At 35.4% G+C, this 17,030-nt stretch overlaps 3 protein-coding genes across 16 annotated transcripts in view; 1 reads left to right on the top strand and 2 right to left on the bottom strand.

Annotated features, from left to right (window-relative positions):
- Positions 1-9,182, top strand: part of LOC129565852 (cerebellar degeneration-related protein 2) — a 42,500-nt gene extending 33,318 nt beyond the window's left edge. For all 12 annotated transcript variants that reach the window (XM_055441134.1, XM_055441135.1, XM_055441136.1 and 9 more), the window contains 7 exons: positions 1,690-1,838; positions 1,911-2,091; positions 2,236-2,461; positions 2,586-2,691; positions 2,797-2,980; positions 6,696-7,144; positions 7,275-9,182. In XM_055441134.1, coding sequence (XP_055297109.1) covers positions 1,690-1,838; positions 1,911-2,091; positions 2,236-2,461; positions 2,586-2,691; positions 2,797-2,980; positions 6,696-7,144; positions 7,275-8,049 — 2,070 coding nt within the window. In that variant the 3' untranslated portion in view covers positions 8,050-9,182. The remainder of the gene's footprint in view (positions 1-1,689; positions 1,839-1,910; positions 2,092-2,235; positions 2,462-2,585; positions 2,692-2,796; positions 2,981-6,695; positions 7,145-7,274) is intronic.
- Positions 299-1,212, bottom strand: LOC129565853 (transmembrane inner ear expressed protein). Of its 3 annotated transcripts, none has more exons than XM_055441145.1 (3): positions 948-1,212; positions 670-822; positions 299-594 (listed from the first exon to the last, which is right to left on the bottom strand). In XM_055441145.1, the coding sequence occupies exons 1-3, from the start codon at positions 1,075-1,077 to the stop codon at positions 497-499; spliced, it is 381 nt and encodes a 126-aa protein (XP_055297120.1). In that variant the 5' UTR covers positions 1,078-1,212; the 3' UTR covers positions 299-496. The 3 variants fall into 3 exon arrangements, with proteins under 3 accessions (XP_055297120.1, XP_055297121.1, XP_055297119.1); XM_055441146.1 differs by having other exon boundaries at positions 299-588; XM_055441144.1 differs by having other exon boundaries at positions 299-822.
- Positions 9,183-12,051: 2,869 nt separating the features above from the next.
- On the bottom strand, positions 12,052-13,001 carry LOC129565712 (serine protease 3-like). Its single transcript, XM_055440865.1, has 3 exons — positions 12,995-13,001; positions 12,390-12,907; positions 12,052-12,108 (listed from the first exon to the last, which is right to left on the bottom strand). Exons 1-3 carry the CDS (start codon positions 12,999-13,001, stop codon positions 12,052-12,054), a joined length of 582 nt encoding a protein of 193 aa, XP_055296840.1.
- Positions 13,002-17,030: the final 4,029 nt, after the last annotated feature.

Below are 17,030 nucleotides of genomic sequence, written 5' to 3'. Positions count from 1 at the left end.
GTGATAGCACAAGATAGATGGATATCAGTGGCGGTAAAAATCAATGGACACCAAAAACAATTCATGACCAAGGTTATATACCTAATGTGCGCTAAATGAACTGATAGCACGCATATTTTACAGCGTTTGCATACCAACTGGCGTGGACTTGTGACGTCGTCCAATTGGAGAAAACGCATTTTCAACATAAACACTTTGGGCTAATTGAAGATTTACTGCGAACAGAGAAAAACGAACGAACAAAAGAAACAAAAAAAAGAAACTGAAAGAAAAAAACACACTGAAACGCATTGAAATATGAATTTATTTTTAAAAAAATGTATTTGTTGAGTATTCTCCGCGTGTTTTTGCAACAATTTCAATGTTTTCTTGAATAAAACTGAAACTTTTCTTGAACTTGAACAGTTTCGAGGGGAAACAGTGGTTAATTTGTATGAATTCCATTGAATAAGGTCGCCAAGTTGTGAATTTCTATCGTTTTTTTCTATTTTGAAGTTCAAACATGCCCTCTTCTCAGCACAACACCTTTCATCTCTTGTGCTTCCATGTTTCGATGGGCTTCGGCCAAAAAATCTTGTCGAATTCGTTCTAAAGCTAAATATGTAAAAGGAATCCGTATCATCTTAGGGCATAGTAGCATTACTTCGATTGCAGTATGATTTGTCTCACCTTTTTGTAGGTTCATATCGTCCATTTCGGAATTTTTGATATTTGCCAAACGTTTGCGAAAATTTTTCGCAATCACACGGCGCTGATAGTCGGCTTCAATTTCTTGTTTGGTGCGTGGAATTCGAAAGCGAAAACAGCAGCACAGCATTACAACTGCGGGTGTAAAAGAGAAAACCAATAATTAAGAACGATTTCAGAGCTCATATCGTCGTCGTCGTAGTTGTTGTTGTTGTTTGATTTCAAGCGTAAAAGTAGAAAACAAATTACACAAAACTGACCAATGCATACAAGACCGCTAAAGCCCAAAAAGCCAAGATGCCAACATCGAAGACCAAAGTAACATGGTTTCTCCAGCCATTGTGGCTCAACAAAATCACCCTCCAGAAATTTACTTTCGAACAATCCCATTTTTTGACTTTTTTTATTCTGTTCAAAACTCTGAATTTTTTCCACTATTCACACAATGGCCATATGGTTTGACTACGAAAAAAATGATTTGCACAAAAACAAACACCACTGAAGTTGATTGTGTGATGTGATCAACCGTTGCGTCCAAGCCCCATGAAATAACTAATTGACGAAGTGGCTACGAAATTTTTCTTCCAATTTTCCACTGTCTTTCGCTCTGAAAATCGATGATTCCTGTGGACATTCGGTTATGTGTGTATAAGTCTCTTTATTTTTCTTCATTTCACGCAAGGGTGTGACGACTCATAATTGGCGCTCCCTGCTGACTGGCCTCGCATATATTCATATGCAGCGTTTGATTTTCGCCTCGCTTTTCTTTTCTTTTTAATTCACAAAATAAATTTATGACGCTAAATATCACGAGACATCGACATACATATGTACATTCGCAAACATTGCTTGTTTTTTCTTCTCCGTTTCACTGGAAATTTGTTGCGCAAGCGAACAACGTTCGCACACAAAATGATGATACGATGAAGAAGAATTCACATGTTTTGAAGCAAGCCATATGATCAATGCGGTAATTTTTATATTTTATTTTTTTTTCTGCAGTATTTGACAAAACAGAACAACGCATTGCGGGAGGTGAACGACACACGGCTAAAGATCTATGAAAATATCGAAATTAGCATACAAGATCTGGAAAAGCAGAACCATCGATTGAATGTGGATAACTCGGGCGTCAAAAAGATCAACAAAACGTAAAATTTGCACAAAATTCGTCATAAATCAAAAAGCATTGTGGATAATTGTCCAATTTTTTTTAACCATAGTTTAACCACCACCAACGAAACACTCGAGGAGAAATGCGAAGAGTTACGTAAACAAATCGAAGAATTGCATCGCGAAGTGGAAATTGAACGGCGTAAAAATGAGCGATTACAGATTGAACAACGAACGAAAAAAGATGAAACGGTCACTGCACCTACAAACATTTGTTCGAGGCAACCAGATGTAAGTGGTTTTTTTTCCCTTCTTTCTTTCATTTTTTTTCCGCAAAATTTCGACGTTTTCATTTGAATGTGTTCGCATGTTCATTACAAACCGAATGCTCATTTGCTAACATTGTATCTCTTTTTTTTTTGCGAAATCAATTAGTCGAACAAAAATATGAGCAGCACATCACAAATCGATGTGGTGGTAGCGCATGCAATGACAAGCGATAGTCAAGCGATGGGCATCGATGAGGTCGACCGTCGACTAGCCGAAACATGTGATAATGAGGAAATCATGAACATCATCACCGAATTGGATGGCACTAAACGGCAATTGAATGCGGAACGGCAACGCGTATCGGAACTTGAAGATCAACTGTCATCATTAAGTAAGCCAAATGAATCGTTGATTAACCGTATTTTGCTTTATGGTTTGGCAAATCAACAATAGACCTATTTTTTTCGTTTGTTTGATGAATAAATAATTGATACCGTACATCACTTCCCTTTCAGTTCAAGATAATCGTGAGCTACAGAATCGTGTCGCACAAAGCGTGGCGTCGGACATTGGTGAAATGAGGTCGATGCACGATGAACTGGCCATACTCGAAGAGTCAGGGTAAAATACATATCTCAAGACTGAAAAATCCATTTTCGATTCACAAAAATTCGGGTTTTTATTCAAATTCTAATCATTTTCATTTTTCTCTTTCACAAAAAACAGACAAGGGAAAATGTGCCGTCGTTGTTTGCGTGGTTTCGATGATGATACGTTAACCGTACCCGATTACGCATCATCGATTGCATGCACCGAAGACGGTGACGATGCTAGTCTCAATGAATTGCTGCAGCAACGCACAAACAGTGTTCAAAACATATACAATTCGCAGATCATCACAGCAAATCAGGTCATTAAAAAAGTCCTTCTAAAAATCTCTGATCTCTTTAACACAATTTATCTAACCACTACAACCAAATCACACCAACCACTCATCTGCTTGCCATCGTTCCTGAATTCGGCTTATTTTCTTTACAAAACTAAATAAAAACAAAAACAAAATTTAATTCTTGACCAAATAACCAGCTAATGCTTATGCCACTAAAATTTTAAAACGAAAATTTTCGATTGTTTTCTTTTCTCCTTCTAAAAAATTCATTTCATATTTTATCTCGAATTTTTTTTAGTAAATATTTTGTATATGTGTGTATTAGTGCGAATTTGTGTTTCATAAATCAACCAACATTCGCTTGCTTGCATGTTTTTTCATTTCGTTTGCTTTGTTTTCAATCGAATGCATCTCCAATGACATTCGACAATCAAGCGATGAATGAGTCATTCTCAGAAGAAGGAAAAAAGTACAAAATTTTGCTTTAAGTTTTAATAAAATGATCGAATTAAAAAAAATGAAACGATTTGGTTTTTTGGAATTAGACAAAGATTGACTCATTTACGCATAACAGCATTTTGAACGAATTTTTGTACAGTTGAAAGAAAATCCATTCAAAGTTCCAACACTGCGTGAGAAAACAGAAGAAATCGCAATCAAACGTCCATAGCTTTAAGTTTCATTCATTAGCGATAAGGTGCCATTTTCGCTTCCAAAATAGGTCACAAGATAAGTGTTCAACCGGAATAGATTACAGGGGCAATTAAACTAATTTCGAATTGTTTTAAATTAAAACGAAATGCTGTTTCTAATTTTAAGAGATCAATTCGACCGGATTTCAGTCGGTTCAACGCTGATTTGCTTTTTGTTAATGCGCAAAATAGATTAAGATTTAGTTTAAGTCATCAATTTGAATAAGAACAAAACCTATTTATTTTAACGACAACATCAAGCTTGAAAACGACATAAAAACGTTGTTGATGGACCATCATAAAAATGTATTGTTAATGAATCAATTCATCATCATCATTCATTTCGTTACACATGTGAAATTCAGAGCTCATGCATTTGTAGTTTGTGTGTAGAAAAAAAGTTGTAAATTTTTTTTTAGTCATCAAACAGTGGCGAGACACATATTTCTTTCTGGAATGGAGCTAGTCCGCATCGTATGGAGACAAATTTTCAGCGTCTTTACACGAGTAAATGGTCAAGAGACCGAGACAAGTCACTTGAAATTTACGGCCTATAATTGCGCTTGTGCCGACACCAGCACACAACGAGGGTTGAAAGAGACACAAAGAGGGTGTCAGTGTAAGAGAGGGAGAGGGAGAGATAGAGGCAGGTCAACAGTGTCAGTGTACTCGTAATTATAAGCGGTGATAAATGCTTCTCATCCGATAGCAACGTGAAACAATATGCAAAACAAGCATGATTTGGCGATTATTTATTTGTCGATTTACAACAGATAAATTCTCATTTTCCACAGACACAGATACACATGTACACAAATACTAAATGCTTAACGATCTAACTATCCTGACAATATATTATTTCTTCGCGAAGCTATAAACAAATGTTTAACCCGTAGTTTGAGAAAGAAAAAAAAACCGTATAAATTTGCCGCCCAAATAATTTTGGGTACTCAAAAACCTGGTTCATAATTTATTTTCTACTTGGACTCTATGCTCTTGAAAGTCCAGTCCAGAATACAAAATTAATAAAACCGTTGGCAATTTGTTATTTCAAAGCAACAAAAACAACAAAAAACTGATATGTCATAATTAACGTTGCTATTTTTCTCTGTCGGTTCGTTTCAATTGCTTCCACCTGAACATACTCACTCACTCACACATGCTTACACCTCAGTAGGGACAAAACCACAACCCACATATTTACATCTTCAAAGTGATTCTCATATAATTCTCAATTGACATTGATTTTATTTCTTTGTATTTCTTTTTGTCATGTATACCACATACTCTTACGTCTTTTATAACAAATTACGCTTTTTGTTTTTGATTTGTTTCATTTTTGTTTGCCTAATTTTTGTATGATTTCAACAATGTGTTCTTTTCCCGATTTTTTTTCTCTCCCTCTCTCTCTCTCCATTCAATTTTTCTAGGCGGAATGTTTATTATGTAGAAGCACATCGTCAAAATGTCTGCATGAAACACCTGTTCCCATTTTGGCATTATTACTTGAATTATGGTTTCTGATCACAAAAAATGTGTCATTTATTCAATGGATGCTAAAATTGCTACAATGGCCAGCCATATTTTTCTTTCGTATGATTAACTTGCTGAACTTTGATTTTATTGAATTTATGTAGTTTTAGATGACATTTGTAAGATAAACACACATAACTCACATTTGGTATACACCCGGTGTATTACACCGATCACTACTACGGATGAGATTAAAACACCGGTTCCGATCTCGCACGATTGCTGCAAAACAAACAGAAACACCACACTCAGCCTGTAATTTGTTGTTGTTGTTGTCACATCATTTCAAATTTCATCCAAAATTCGAATTTGATGATCATGAAACCATCAGCTGGTTTAAAAATTTGATTGAAAAGAAAGAAGAAACACAAAACTCATCATTACGCAGACAGAAAAATCATTCATTTTATTATTTAGTGTTTGAATTTCATCGTAGTAGAATGATTAGCATTTATAAACAGAATATTCAATTTATCATTGGTTTGTGATTAACGATGATTTGGTGCGTTGTGGATTGAAACAAAAAAAAAATAACAAATCACAACTCAGTGAAACAAATTGAATTTTTAGCATCAAATGTACGACATATCTCGAAATGACGCAGTTCGCAACGCATTAATTCAAATCGAAATTATTTTTAAATTTAGACATTAAGTGGACAAAAGAGAAAACATATTGTTATCTACTACTAATTTTCGAATCCTTGATTATTTATATTTTGATAATCCATTATTCCATAGTCATGCAATTATTAACTTATTGACGCCGCTCAAAAGAAAGCAAATTGAAGGTAAAAAAAAAACACAAAGGTGCCAAACAAAGATTGAGAATTTCCTAGAATAAGCATGTTTTTCCCATACAAAACCATTGGAGTTTTTAGGCGAAAACCGTATGTAAATATTATTTAAGTGGTCTGGAACTTTGAACATTTCAACAAAACATCCGAAAAAAACATAGAGTGAAGCATTCCAAAATGTACAAACAAATTGCGATTTAGTTTTTTTCTTATTCATGCATCGTTTAGACAGCAACAGTTATCAATTAAAATATTTGCAATTTTTTTAAGATTTTTTTTTTATCATTTACCATCAAAATGTGAATAAATGATTTCACAAAATGCACATGTCACCACTGAATGAATTTTGTTTTTTCGAACACCGTTTAATTCAAGAGTGTTCACAGGTTGTGTAGAAATATGGTGGCATAATTTTATTTAACTTCATTCCGTCCGTCCGTTGTCGTACATTTATTTCAAACAAATAGTGTTAAATATGAATTTATATCCCAATTTGAATGCAAAAACTAACAACAAAAAAAATACACCAAATTCGAATGCAAAATAAAGTGTTCAATATTTTCTTGTATTTAAACCTTTTTTTTATACATAGTAGATTTGTAAGGCATGCAAGTATGTGTTGGATTATTTTTTTTCTGCTAACAATGGGGTGTGATATTTTGAATGAGATTGTAATTGGACTGTTTCTTCCATATTTCATGATTTCTTTGAACAGGATGTGTCTAATGCGGATTCAACGCTATCGGCACCCAGTCCAAATCCATACCGTGATCTGGTCGACAAGTATGAAGCATTGTTGGAGGTTCATAATGCAGCGTTCCGAAATCGACAGGACGAATCAACACCAACCAGTTCGTTGCATGACGAATTGGCTTCGGGCAATTCAAGTTCGGCCAATACCAGCAAAGAGGCGAGCGAACCAAGCCCACAGAACAAAGAGAATATGACTGCGGCAGTAACTGGAGCTAAACGAAAACTCAACTTGCGTACACCAACCGATTTCTCTGAAGCAGAAACATCCAGCTCGGGCTATTCGGATGAAATCAGCAACAAATGCACACAAACCGAGGAGACATTCTTGTGTACCATCGCTGATGGTGACGATAAATTTAGCATTTACGATGAAACATCACCGATTGACTCACGTTTCCGTCATTGCCCGAAGTGAGTTGAATTTTTTTTTTTTTTGAATTTTAGTTTGAAATTAAGCTAAATTGGTCCTTTTTGATTACTCTTCAATAAAATTGATTCGATTTCGATTCGAATTTACTAATGCTTAATTTAAATTTTGCAGATATCGGCATTTGTTCAAGGAGATTTTTGCGACATTAAAAAAGGCTGCCGAGAATAAAGATGAGGGTGAAAAATTGCCACTGCTTGATGACACCAATCCGGCATTTAAGGTGCCACCAGTTACACCGGCCGTCGAAGAGTTACCGACCTTCCCTGAAGTTGAAGACACCGAGAGCGTTATTTCGTCCGTTGTGTCCGAGCAATCCATTGCAATGTCGGAATGTGTCACGAAACATGAGCGCAAAACGGCCAAAAAGAAGACCGGCCAAGAGAACAAAACGCCAACGAAGAAAGAAGTATTCGAAAATGGACGAACATTGACGCCACACAAACGTGAACCGCTCGAATATTTGGCGTTCAACAATTTACGCAAAAAGAACAAGAAACGAAATCGTCAAGGTGCCATAGATCCATCAGATTCACCAGCTCTCATTCCAACTTCGCCACGATTTTTCTATGCATCGAATCGCAAGAGACGCGATCGCGTTGCTTACGACTTCCCGAAGGATGGGTCCAATGCAAACAATGCCGATGGTGCCCAGGGTACATCAAACAATTCGGATGTCGTTTGGAACGGTAACTCAATCACCGTTTACAATCGCAACATGCAGACCGGACGAAAAACGACTGCAACTGGTGAAACAGTTGTTTTTCGCACGAAGAGTGCCGCTGCACATGATCTACACAAACTCATGAAATTGGATCTATCGTATGCCGAGGTATTGCGATGTGCCGATCAAACCGGCAAAAATAAGCTAAACTACCGTCGAAAATGAGCTGTAACGTGAACGAGAACAAAAGAATGTCAGAGCTATTTGAACTGTCTTATATTTTTTTATTCTTCTCAAAAATGTGCCACAAGAGGAACGGACAATTTCAAAACTTCAAATATTTATTTAGATTTGTCTATCGATTCCAACACAAAGTCATAGAAATTTTAACGATTTAGTTTCTTTTTTTTTTTGCAATTTCTATTTAGGAAGATTTTCTCAAATTTCTGCCGCCAATCGCGGGCAAGATTTGCAACATTCCCAATTTTTTTTTCTATAAGAACAAATTCTCTATCTTTATTCTCATTTTATATTTACACTGAAAAAAGGAGCACACTACACAGAACCCTAGCCGATTTAAATTAGAGATAGAATTTTGTTTTAGGAAAGTTCGCGAAAGAAAAAAATCGAAGACATTTGCACGAGAAATCAGAAACACAGCTCTTGATTTATAGTCTATTTAGCCATTAAAAATAACAACACATCAGTAGCCATACAGAAACAATATTACGTAATATTATTTAACACGGAAAAAATGATAAACAACTGTTGCAAAAAACGCATGTGCATATTATACACGGCTTGTATAATTTAGTTAAATTTTTTTTTTGCATTGTACCTATATTGTTAGAGAGAGAAAAAGAAATCGAGGAGTTTTTATCGCGCAATTTATGGTTTTAACACCTCCTAAACGAAGCAACTGATTTTGATACCGTACAATCATTACTTACGGCCAATAAACAATATCAGCTACCATTCGAAATCAGAGCAGTGCACGAACCACGATGAGTTTGATCAATAAATTTTGAGCTTAATTACCCATCCATTGATTACAGTTCCAATTGTATTTTTTTTAGTTTTTCATTTCAACCGATTTCCTAGCGTTCAATTGTACATTTTCGAGTAAACAGCAAATAAGAGAAAAAAAAATTGTCCAAAAAATATGTTTTATGTACAAATTTGGTTTTTAAAATAGTTAAGTTATTGTGAATGACTTTAAAGAATTTGACGATTTCGTTCAAACGATATGCATGTTTTTCATTTTTTTTTTCGTAAATTTGTACATTTGTTTTTTTTGTTCAAGAGCGAGCATGATCTGAACGTTTAAAACAAAATAAATTTTGAATTTTGAAACAGAATCATTGTGGTTTTTTATTTGATGCCAAGAACATTTTTCATTAATCGTTTTTTGAATTCTAGAATTCTTATTCAGCTTGGTGCAAATGTGACCGAATAGAATAAAGTATAAATGATGATTTGTAATTACATTTCATACAAAATTGTGAAATCTCACCCTCTGTTTCGGCTAGTTGACGTGGTGTTTATTTTCATCTTCAGCATCCACTTTTGCTTCAAGTTCAATAAGAGCGCGAGCTACATTCACTCGATCTGAATGACTACATCTGATGTATTTTCATTCAAGATTTCATTTGCCACCATGATAAATTACATTTATGTGAACATCGGTTATGTTTTTCCCGAAAACAATGATCGGAAACTCTCTTAGTTCTAAGAACATACCAAAGAGGGCGCCAACAGCTGTACATAGAAAATCAATATAAATGACCGTTGCAATGGCAAAATCAAAACTTCATTTATGTAATTGATCATGGTCGCAAATCATATCTTGGATGGAAATACACCAGATATTGTATTTGTCAGTCACATCAAAAATGTGCTCATTTTGAATGGAGTTTTTCGTGGGTATTTCTTACTCACACCAAAAATTAGCACAAGTTTAATGTCAAATTGGTTGTGAGCCATATGGAGAACATTTTGATATGGATTTTTTTTAATGGGTATTATAGTGGAAAAGACATTTCAAACAATCTGGCGTAAGTAATTTTTGTAATTTGACCAACGCCCATTGAGCAGCTCCCAAAGCGGAGCCAAAGAAAAAATGAAAACGTTATGGTTTATGATTAAGGAAAACTTTATTTAAAAATCAAACAGAGAATTAGATATTATTATTATTATTGTTTATTTTTAGATAGATTTATATGTTACTAAAAATATCGATATGAACATTTTGACCTCTTGATAATGATGTCAACCGGGAGCAAGCCAGTTTATTTTGAATTACTCTTCACTACAGGTGGGCGAATTCGCGAGTATATACTCTCATACTCACTCATTTCGAAAATGAGTATGTCCCGACATACTCTCATACTCATAGATACTCTTTGAGTATGAGAGTATATACTCAGAGTATATACTCTTTGATTTTGAGTATGTCTCGACCTACTCATTTTTTACCTAAAGAGTAACTCTACACCTACTCTTTTTCCTACTCTTTTTCATACTCATTTGAGTATGTCTCGACATACTCATTTTCAATTTTTTTTTCTCCTCAGAAAAAGTTAAATATCCTTTATATATTTTTCCGAGGGAGGGAAAACGAGTGAGTAAGTGTAGAGTTACTCTTTCGCAAAAAAATGAATAGGAAAAAGAGTAGGTGTAGAGTTACTCTTTGGGTAAAAAATGAGTAGGTCGAGACATACTCAAAATCAAAGAGTATATACTCTCATACTCAAAGAGTATGTATGAGTATGAGAGTATGTCGAGACATACTCATTTTCCGTTTGTATGGGAGTAGGAGTAGGAGAATGAATTATACTCTTTTACTCCGCCCACCTGTACTCTTCACAATACTATGGATGGTTGGTTGATGTCTCAAAGGTCCCATTTCTCGCCTTCAACATGGTAGATTGGTAGATCATTAGCTTTAGAATCATTAGACGCAGGTGGATGTACATTTCTCTTGCAAAAATAACAAAAACAGCAGATAAGCAGCACGACTGCGGTTGTAAAAAACGAAAATCAATAATTTAGAACGATTTCAGAACATTGAATTAGAAACTCAATCACACAACACTGACCAATGCATACAAAACTACACAAGCCAATCAACATACAGTTACTCACAAAATTTTCTGTACACCTCACGATTTTCCTACAAATTGCCGTTTATCATGTCTCAAAAAAATATGCTTCGCGAAATCGAATCTCGAAGATTTTTGGTATACTGTAGGTGGAAGGCCTGAAGACCAAAATAGTGAAATTTCAGAATAAAAAATCCACAGGAATTAAAATGGGAGATGATTATGTATTCACAAAATTGTTTGTACACCCAATTTTACATTAGAGTCACATTTTTTACCCTTTTCTTCGATTTTTGCCTGTGTGGCGGCCATCTACATGGGAAGTTTGTATAAAAACCTCGTTGTAATATAAATCGCAATTATTTCAGATAATCATATAACTGCGCATGGGCGAATGAAAAATAAAATGCATTTTTCTCAAATTTTCAAATTTATTCGGTTCTTTTGTTGAACTGCAAATGACAAGAACAAAAAGAGAGACGGTATTCAGCTTTTTCAGGCGCCTGAAACCCCTTTTTTCAAGCCTATATTCTTCTTCTTTGATTACGTCTCACCTTTGGCTTCCGGATCCAATCAAGCAACGGTGCAATCGGTTGAAAAAAAACTGGTTCATCAGAAAAACGAATTATGGTCATGCCCACGAGTTTGTTATTCTTTTTCGAAATCATTGGGCCTCCAAATGTAGCGAGGGTTCCCATGCTTTCATCCAAAGTGTAACACATCAAATGATTTGCATCAAATATGGGGGGCACTTTCGGTTTGCATTTGGCGCCATCCAAATACTTTGTATCATAACGCCTCGTTCTCATTGCTCCATCCAATACCACATCACCGTAGACAGTGACCATTTCGGACGGGTCATTCATTTTGTAATCTTTGTCCACCAAATCGATGCTGCCGACGTTATCGTTGAACTCTAACGGTTCTTTAAGTGTAATCTTGGCAATGTCAAATTTGAATCCAAACAATGAGTATTTCTCATGAATTTCTATCTGGTCTTCAGTGACTTTAAGTTTTGTCGCATTTCTTGATAGTTTATTAACGATTACATAGACATATGGGGCGCCAAGCACACCATGCGCACAGGTCAAAATCTCTGTTTCCGACAAAATGATTGCATCAAATTTTAGTTGATCATTTTCGTCAGCATCGGCATATTTTCTCTTGTAAGCAGTAACCAATTCTGTAATAGAAAAACATCTCCGAATGAATATTTATGTTTATAAATCATGAAAAATCTCCACTTTTGCCTCTCCTCCAATTAAAATTAAAAAAAGTGACGTTGAAAACGGTTTGATTTAGTTCGAATTTCGAATGCACACTTACTTCCCGGTGCCGCTATATCGGCTATAAATTTAGCTTCGTTAGGTGTAAGTGGAGGTGGAATTGGTTTCACGCTCTGAAATTAATGCAAAAAATGATTTTGTTTGCGTTGTTGAAAATTGGGGCATTGTGATTAGATACCTTTGGGTCACGAATAAAATCAAGGAATAGAGCAATTGGAAGGAACGCTCCGCGACCATCTGCTGTTCCATTCATACCCACTGTTATCCCCACTATTTTGCCATTTGTTTTTGAAACGACTGGTCCACCCGAATCGCCAGGTGTAATAATTTTGCCATCATTCGTAGCTTCACCAGTGGTAAAGCACAAAGTCTGACTTGACATAAATGTGTTGGCCCGTTCGACATCAGATATATAGTTTGCATCGCAACGCCTCAATATCAATGGTCCGGTGTTGTTCAACACGCCATATCCATAGGCAGTGACCCCTTCTGATTGGTCATTCAATTTGTAATCCTTATCCACGAGTTCGATACTACCAACAGTATCGCTGAATTCTAACGGCGTTTTCAGTGTAATTTTGGCAATATCAAATGCACCAACAATTAAACGACTATAATGAGGGTGACATGCAATGTTCTCTTTTTCGACTTTGATTTTATTTTTCTGGTTTGCATCTGATACAACTTTCGTACCAGCTACCACATAAACATATGGAGCGTCATCCACACAATGGGCATTCGTGATAATTTCCGTTTTCGACAGAATAAATGCGGTACACTTACCCATCATTTTTCTAATGGGATCATTTGGATGGTCTTTGTATTCATGCAAATATTTTGTAATAAAATCGTTTCATTCTCAGTACAAGCAATAATATTTGAAGAAAAAATGAACACACATACAAAATTGCTAGGGGGAAACCGCGAATTCTTCATCTACAAAATTCGTTTCTATCATTCAGTTTTAATACCATCTGTATGTTGACTCAAATATTTGACTAAATCTATAATCCAATATGAACGATACTTTTGACCACCACAATGTGATGAATTTTCTGGCAGTAAACCGACAGAAATGCATATTCGTCTTAATAACAACGCACAATTGAAAGTTATCAGTTACAGTGAAATGTTTCTGGAGAAAGTTCGAAAAATGTCACAGTTGTAAATAATATGATGCGGTTGGAATGAATATGAGACTTTCGTCGCTCAATACACAGATACGAAACAAAAATAAAGCAATCCATTAAAATGGAACATGGAAAAGAAATCCGTAAGAATGAAACATAGCATGTGCCGTTTTAAGTATTTCGCTTTGCGGTGTTCCGTTTTGATAGATTTTTTGTCTGCAGTTGTCCTTTCGCATTGTTTCATATGAATGGATCTGTATCACATTGTTTCGTTACTCGAATATTTTTTCGTGTGTTTCATTTCAATTGATTCCCGATGACGTCAGTCGCATTTATCACATGATCCAAATTAAGTGATATGGAGCGCGAATTTCGATGTTGCGATAACACCAATGGATTAGGCACAAAAAAAAAATGTAGGAGAATCGAAAAAAAAAATCTAACTTTTTTTTCGATTTTTGCCTGTTTCGGATCGTCAACATGGGAAGTGTGTATGAAAACCTCGGAGCGCCGGTGTTTTACCCGTATTGTTATACAAATAAACAAAGCAGTCTGCTTCACCGTAGAAAAGAAGTGCGCAGTAAGGAAACAAGAACGTACATGTTTTGGCAACGGGGCTTCACTAGTGATTACGAATGAACGTAATTTCTCGTTACATTTCTCATTACGTTCATTCATATTCGCTATAATGCAACGTTGCCGAAACCTGGCAAAACCCCTAGCAAAATTGATAGAATATTTGAATTTTTCGGACAAAAATTCACACACAAAAAAATGAAAATGATTTTAAAGCAGACTCACTTGCGGGGATATGGATTCCAGCTACGAACTTTGCCTGTGACATGTTTTCAATCACTTCGCCCTTAAGAAGAGCTTGCGAGAAAAAGCCATCTGTTCATTAGAAAAAACATTGAAATTTCGAATTGAATATTATGGAAGTCTGAAGAAATCTTTTGGAATCATAAGAAGCTAGTCCGAAAACCAAAAATGTCTTACGTTTTCCTTGAAGTTCCTAGAAAAAGAAATTTCGTGTTAATATTCATTTCTACAGAAATATCGTATTTTATTGGATAAAAGTGAAAATGATAAAGGAATAGAAAAAACTTGCCGAAAATTCAACGATAAATAGCACCGAAAACAAACCGTGTAGTAGATTCATTTTAATTTACCAACCAAACGGAGTTTTAACCTATTGCACAATGATAGTAAAGAATTGTCTTAAACTTCTTCAGGAGATCCTTTGAATTCGTTTGGTCTACCCCGTGCGGTGCTGTCTCTTTTATACCATTCATCTACTAATAGCTGACACGTGCCATGCAATCAATAATTGATGAATTGTGATATTTTTCAGTTATGGAATATATGAATTGAGGTCTACTAACACTATGCAACTAATTTCGAAAACGAAATTCTCCCAAAAAGAGGAGACTCATTTCCAAGATTTTTTGGTCCACCTAATCTAAATCCCATACGGAAGCCGCAATGAACGTATCTTGAATACTAGACGTGCCAGGACAAACTAACGCCAGATTTGGATTAAGTGAGCCTAAAAACGTTGTAAATAAGTTCTCTCCTCTGTGTTTGTTTCTTGTTGTTGCATAGTGTAATCATATTCAGACACTAAATGAGGCTCAATAACAAAATTCTTTTAATGGACACGTGTAGTTGATACAATTTGTGGAAATTGATAGAAAAATATGGAATACTTTCGAAAACATTTTAAATTCAGATGTAACTGGTTCGTAATTTGATTATTTTCGGCTTTTGCCAATTGTTTTAACATTTACTCATTGTTTTTCGTGTACATTTTTGTTCTCCAGCCTAATGATGCTCCTAATAAGAGCGAAACGTCGCACAATAAACGAATAATCATTTTCGAAAACGGCTTTAGCCCAACACACCACTTTTGTATTTATTCAGATGAAATGAAAAAACGACAGCTATACGTGTGCACCTTGGTGGCAACTTGGTGTATGATCATAACTTTGACATTTTTTTACCCTTTTCTTCGATTTTTGCCTGTGTGGCGGCCATCTATATGGGAAGTTTTTATAAAAACCTCGTTGTAATATAAATCGCAATTATTTCAGATAATCACATAACTGCGCATGGGCATTTTCAAATTTATTCGGTTCTTTTGTTGAACATCAAATGACAATAACAAAAAGAGAGACGGTATTCGGCTTTTTCAGGCGTCTGAAACCCATTTTTTCAAGCCATTCTTCTTCTTTTATTACGTCTCACCTTTGGCTTCCGGATCCAATCAAGCAACGATGCAATCGGTTGAAAAATAACTGGCTGATCAGGTAAAAGAATTATGGTCATGCCCACGAGTTTGTTATTCTTTTTTGAAATCATTGGACCTCCAAATGTAGCGAGGGTTCCCATGCTTTCATCCAAAGTGTAACACATCAAATGATTTGCATCAAATATGGGGGGCACTTTCGGTTTGCATTTGGCGCCATCCAAATACTTTGTATCATAACGCCTCGTTCTCATTGCTCCATCCAATACCACATCACCGTAGACAGTGACCATTTCGGACGGGTCATTCATTTTGTAATCTTTGTCCACCAAATCGATGCTGCCGACGTTATCGTTGAACTCTAACGGTTCTTTAAGTGTAATCTTGGCAATGTCAAATTTGAATCCAAACAATGAGTATTTCTCATGAATTTCTATCTGGTCTTCAGTGACTTTAAGTTTTGTCGCATTTCTAGATAGTTTATTAACGGTAGAAAGAACATCAGGTATTTTCGTGCTTTTTGACAAATGTACTAAATTTCAAAGTCAAAAACACTTCTGAGTTTAGTCTTCAAACATTTGCTATTTTATAGGGTTTTTAGCATGGGTCATTGGAGAAAAAACACATACATTTCGTATGAAATTTGGAATGTCCTAATCCTACCGAGCAGATATAATTTACACAGATCATTGTACGGTTAATTTGACACAGGTGCAAGGGAGTGGTTGCAACTTTAGTCAGAAGACGTTGAAGCAACAAGGTCACAGCATTGCAACTGCTGATTGTATTCAATAGTATTGAGTCAATATAGTGTCAAACATTGTCGTGATGAAACAATAATATTCGAATTTTGGAATGATGGCAAGATACATAACAATTGCCTACTTTCAACAGGTCAAACCGCTAGTGAGCGTGTTCACACCTGTGCTAAGCTTTTAAACGAATTTCATTTTGCAAATAATGTTATTGTTAGTGTAATGTTAACCCCGTGGAAGTGGTATACTATTCATTCAAATGTGGTAACACTTAAGTATTTTTAGCTAAAAGTATTTAAATTGGAATCAGATGTGCCGAGAACAAGGACGAAGGTATGAAATGGTCAAATATACATTAATTGACAATGCTGGCAGGTTCCATTACGTTGCAGTACTAGTGCATCAAGCGATTTTTTGGTTTGGTATTAAAATGGATTGTTTCGTTGAATCTTTGAATGAATTTAGTGAAACAGTACAATGTACATAGCAAAATTGCGTTCATTTGAAGAAGCCTCCTATAACCAATAAATTGATTTTTAAATTATATATGGTTAAGAATTATTTCGTTTGATGGACATGGATCCACTTGCATAAACTCAAATCAAACATTCATTTCACTTGGGAATGATGTCATTGCATGACTATAATATTCATATTGCCATGAATGGTTGAAGAATTGTGCAACCAAT

This window comes from Sitodiplosis mosellana, unplaced genomic scaffold, assembly GCF_009176505.1.
Source record: "Sitodiplosis mosellana isolate CC-2019 unplaced genomic scaffold, AAFC_SMos_1.0 Smas_scaffold_3, whole genome shotgun sequence".
Taxonomy (NCBI): Eukaryota; Metazoa; Arthropoda; class Insecta; order Diptera; family Cecidomyiidae; genus Sitodiplosis; species Sitodiplosis mosellana.
This window is presented reverse-complemented; position numbering and strand designations above follow the sequence as displayed.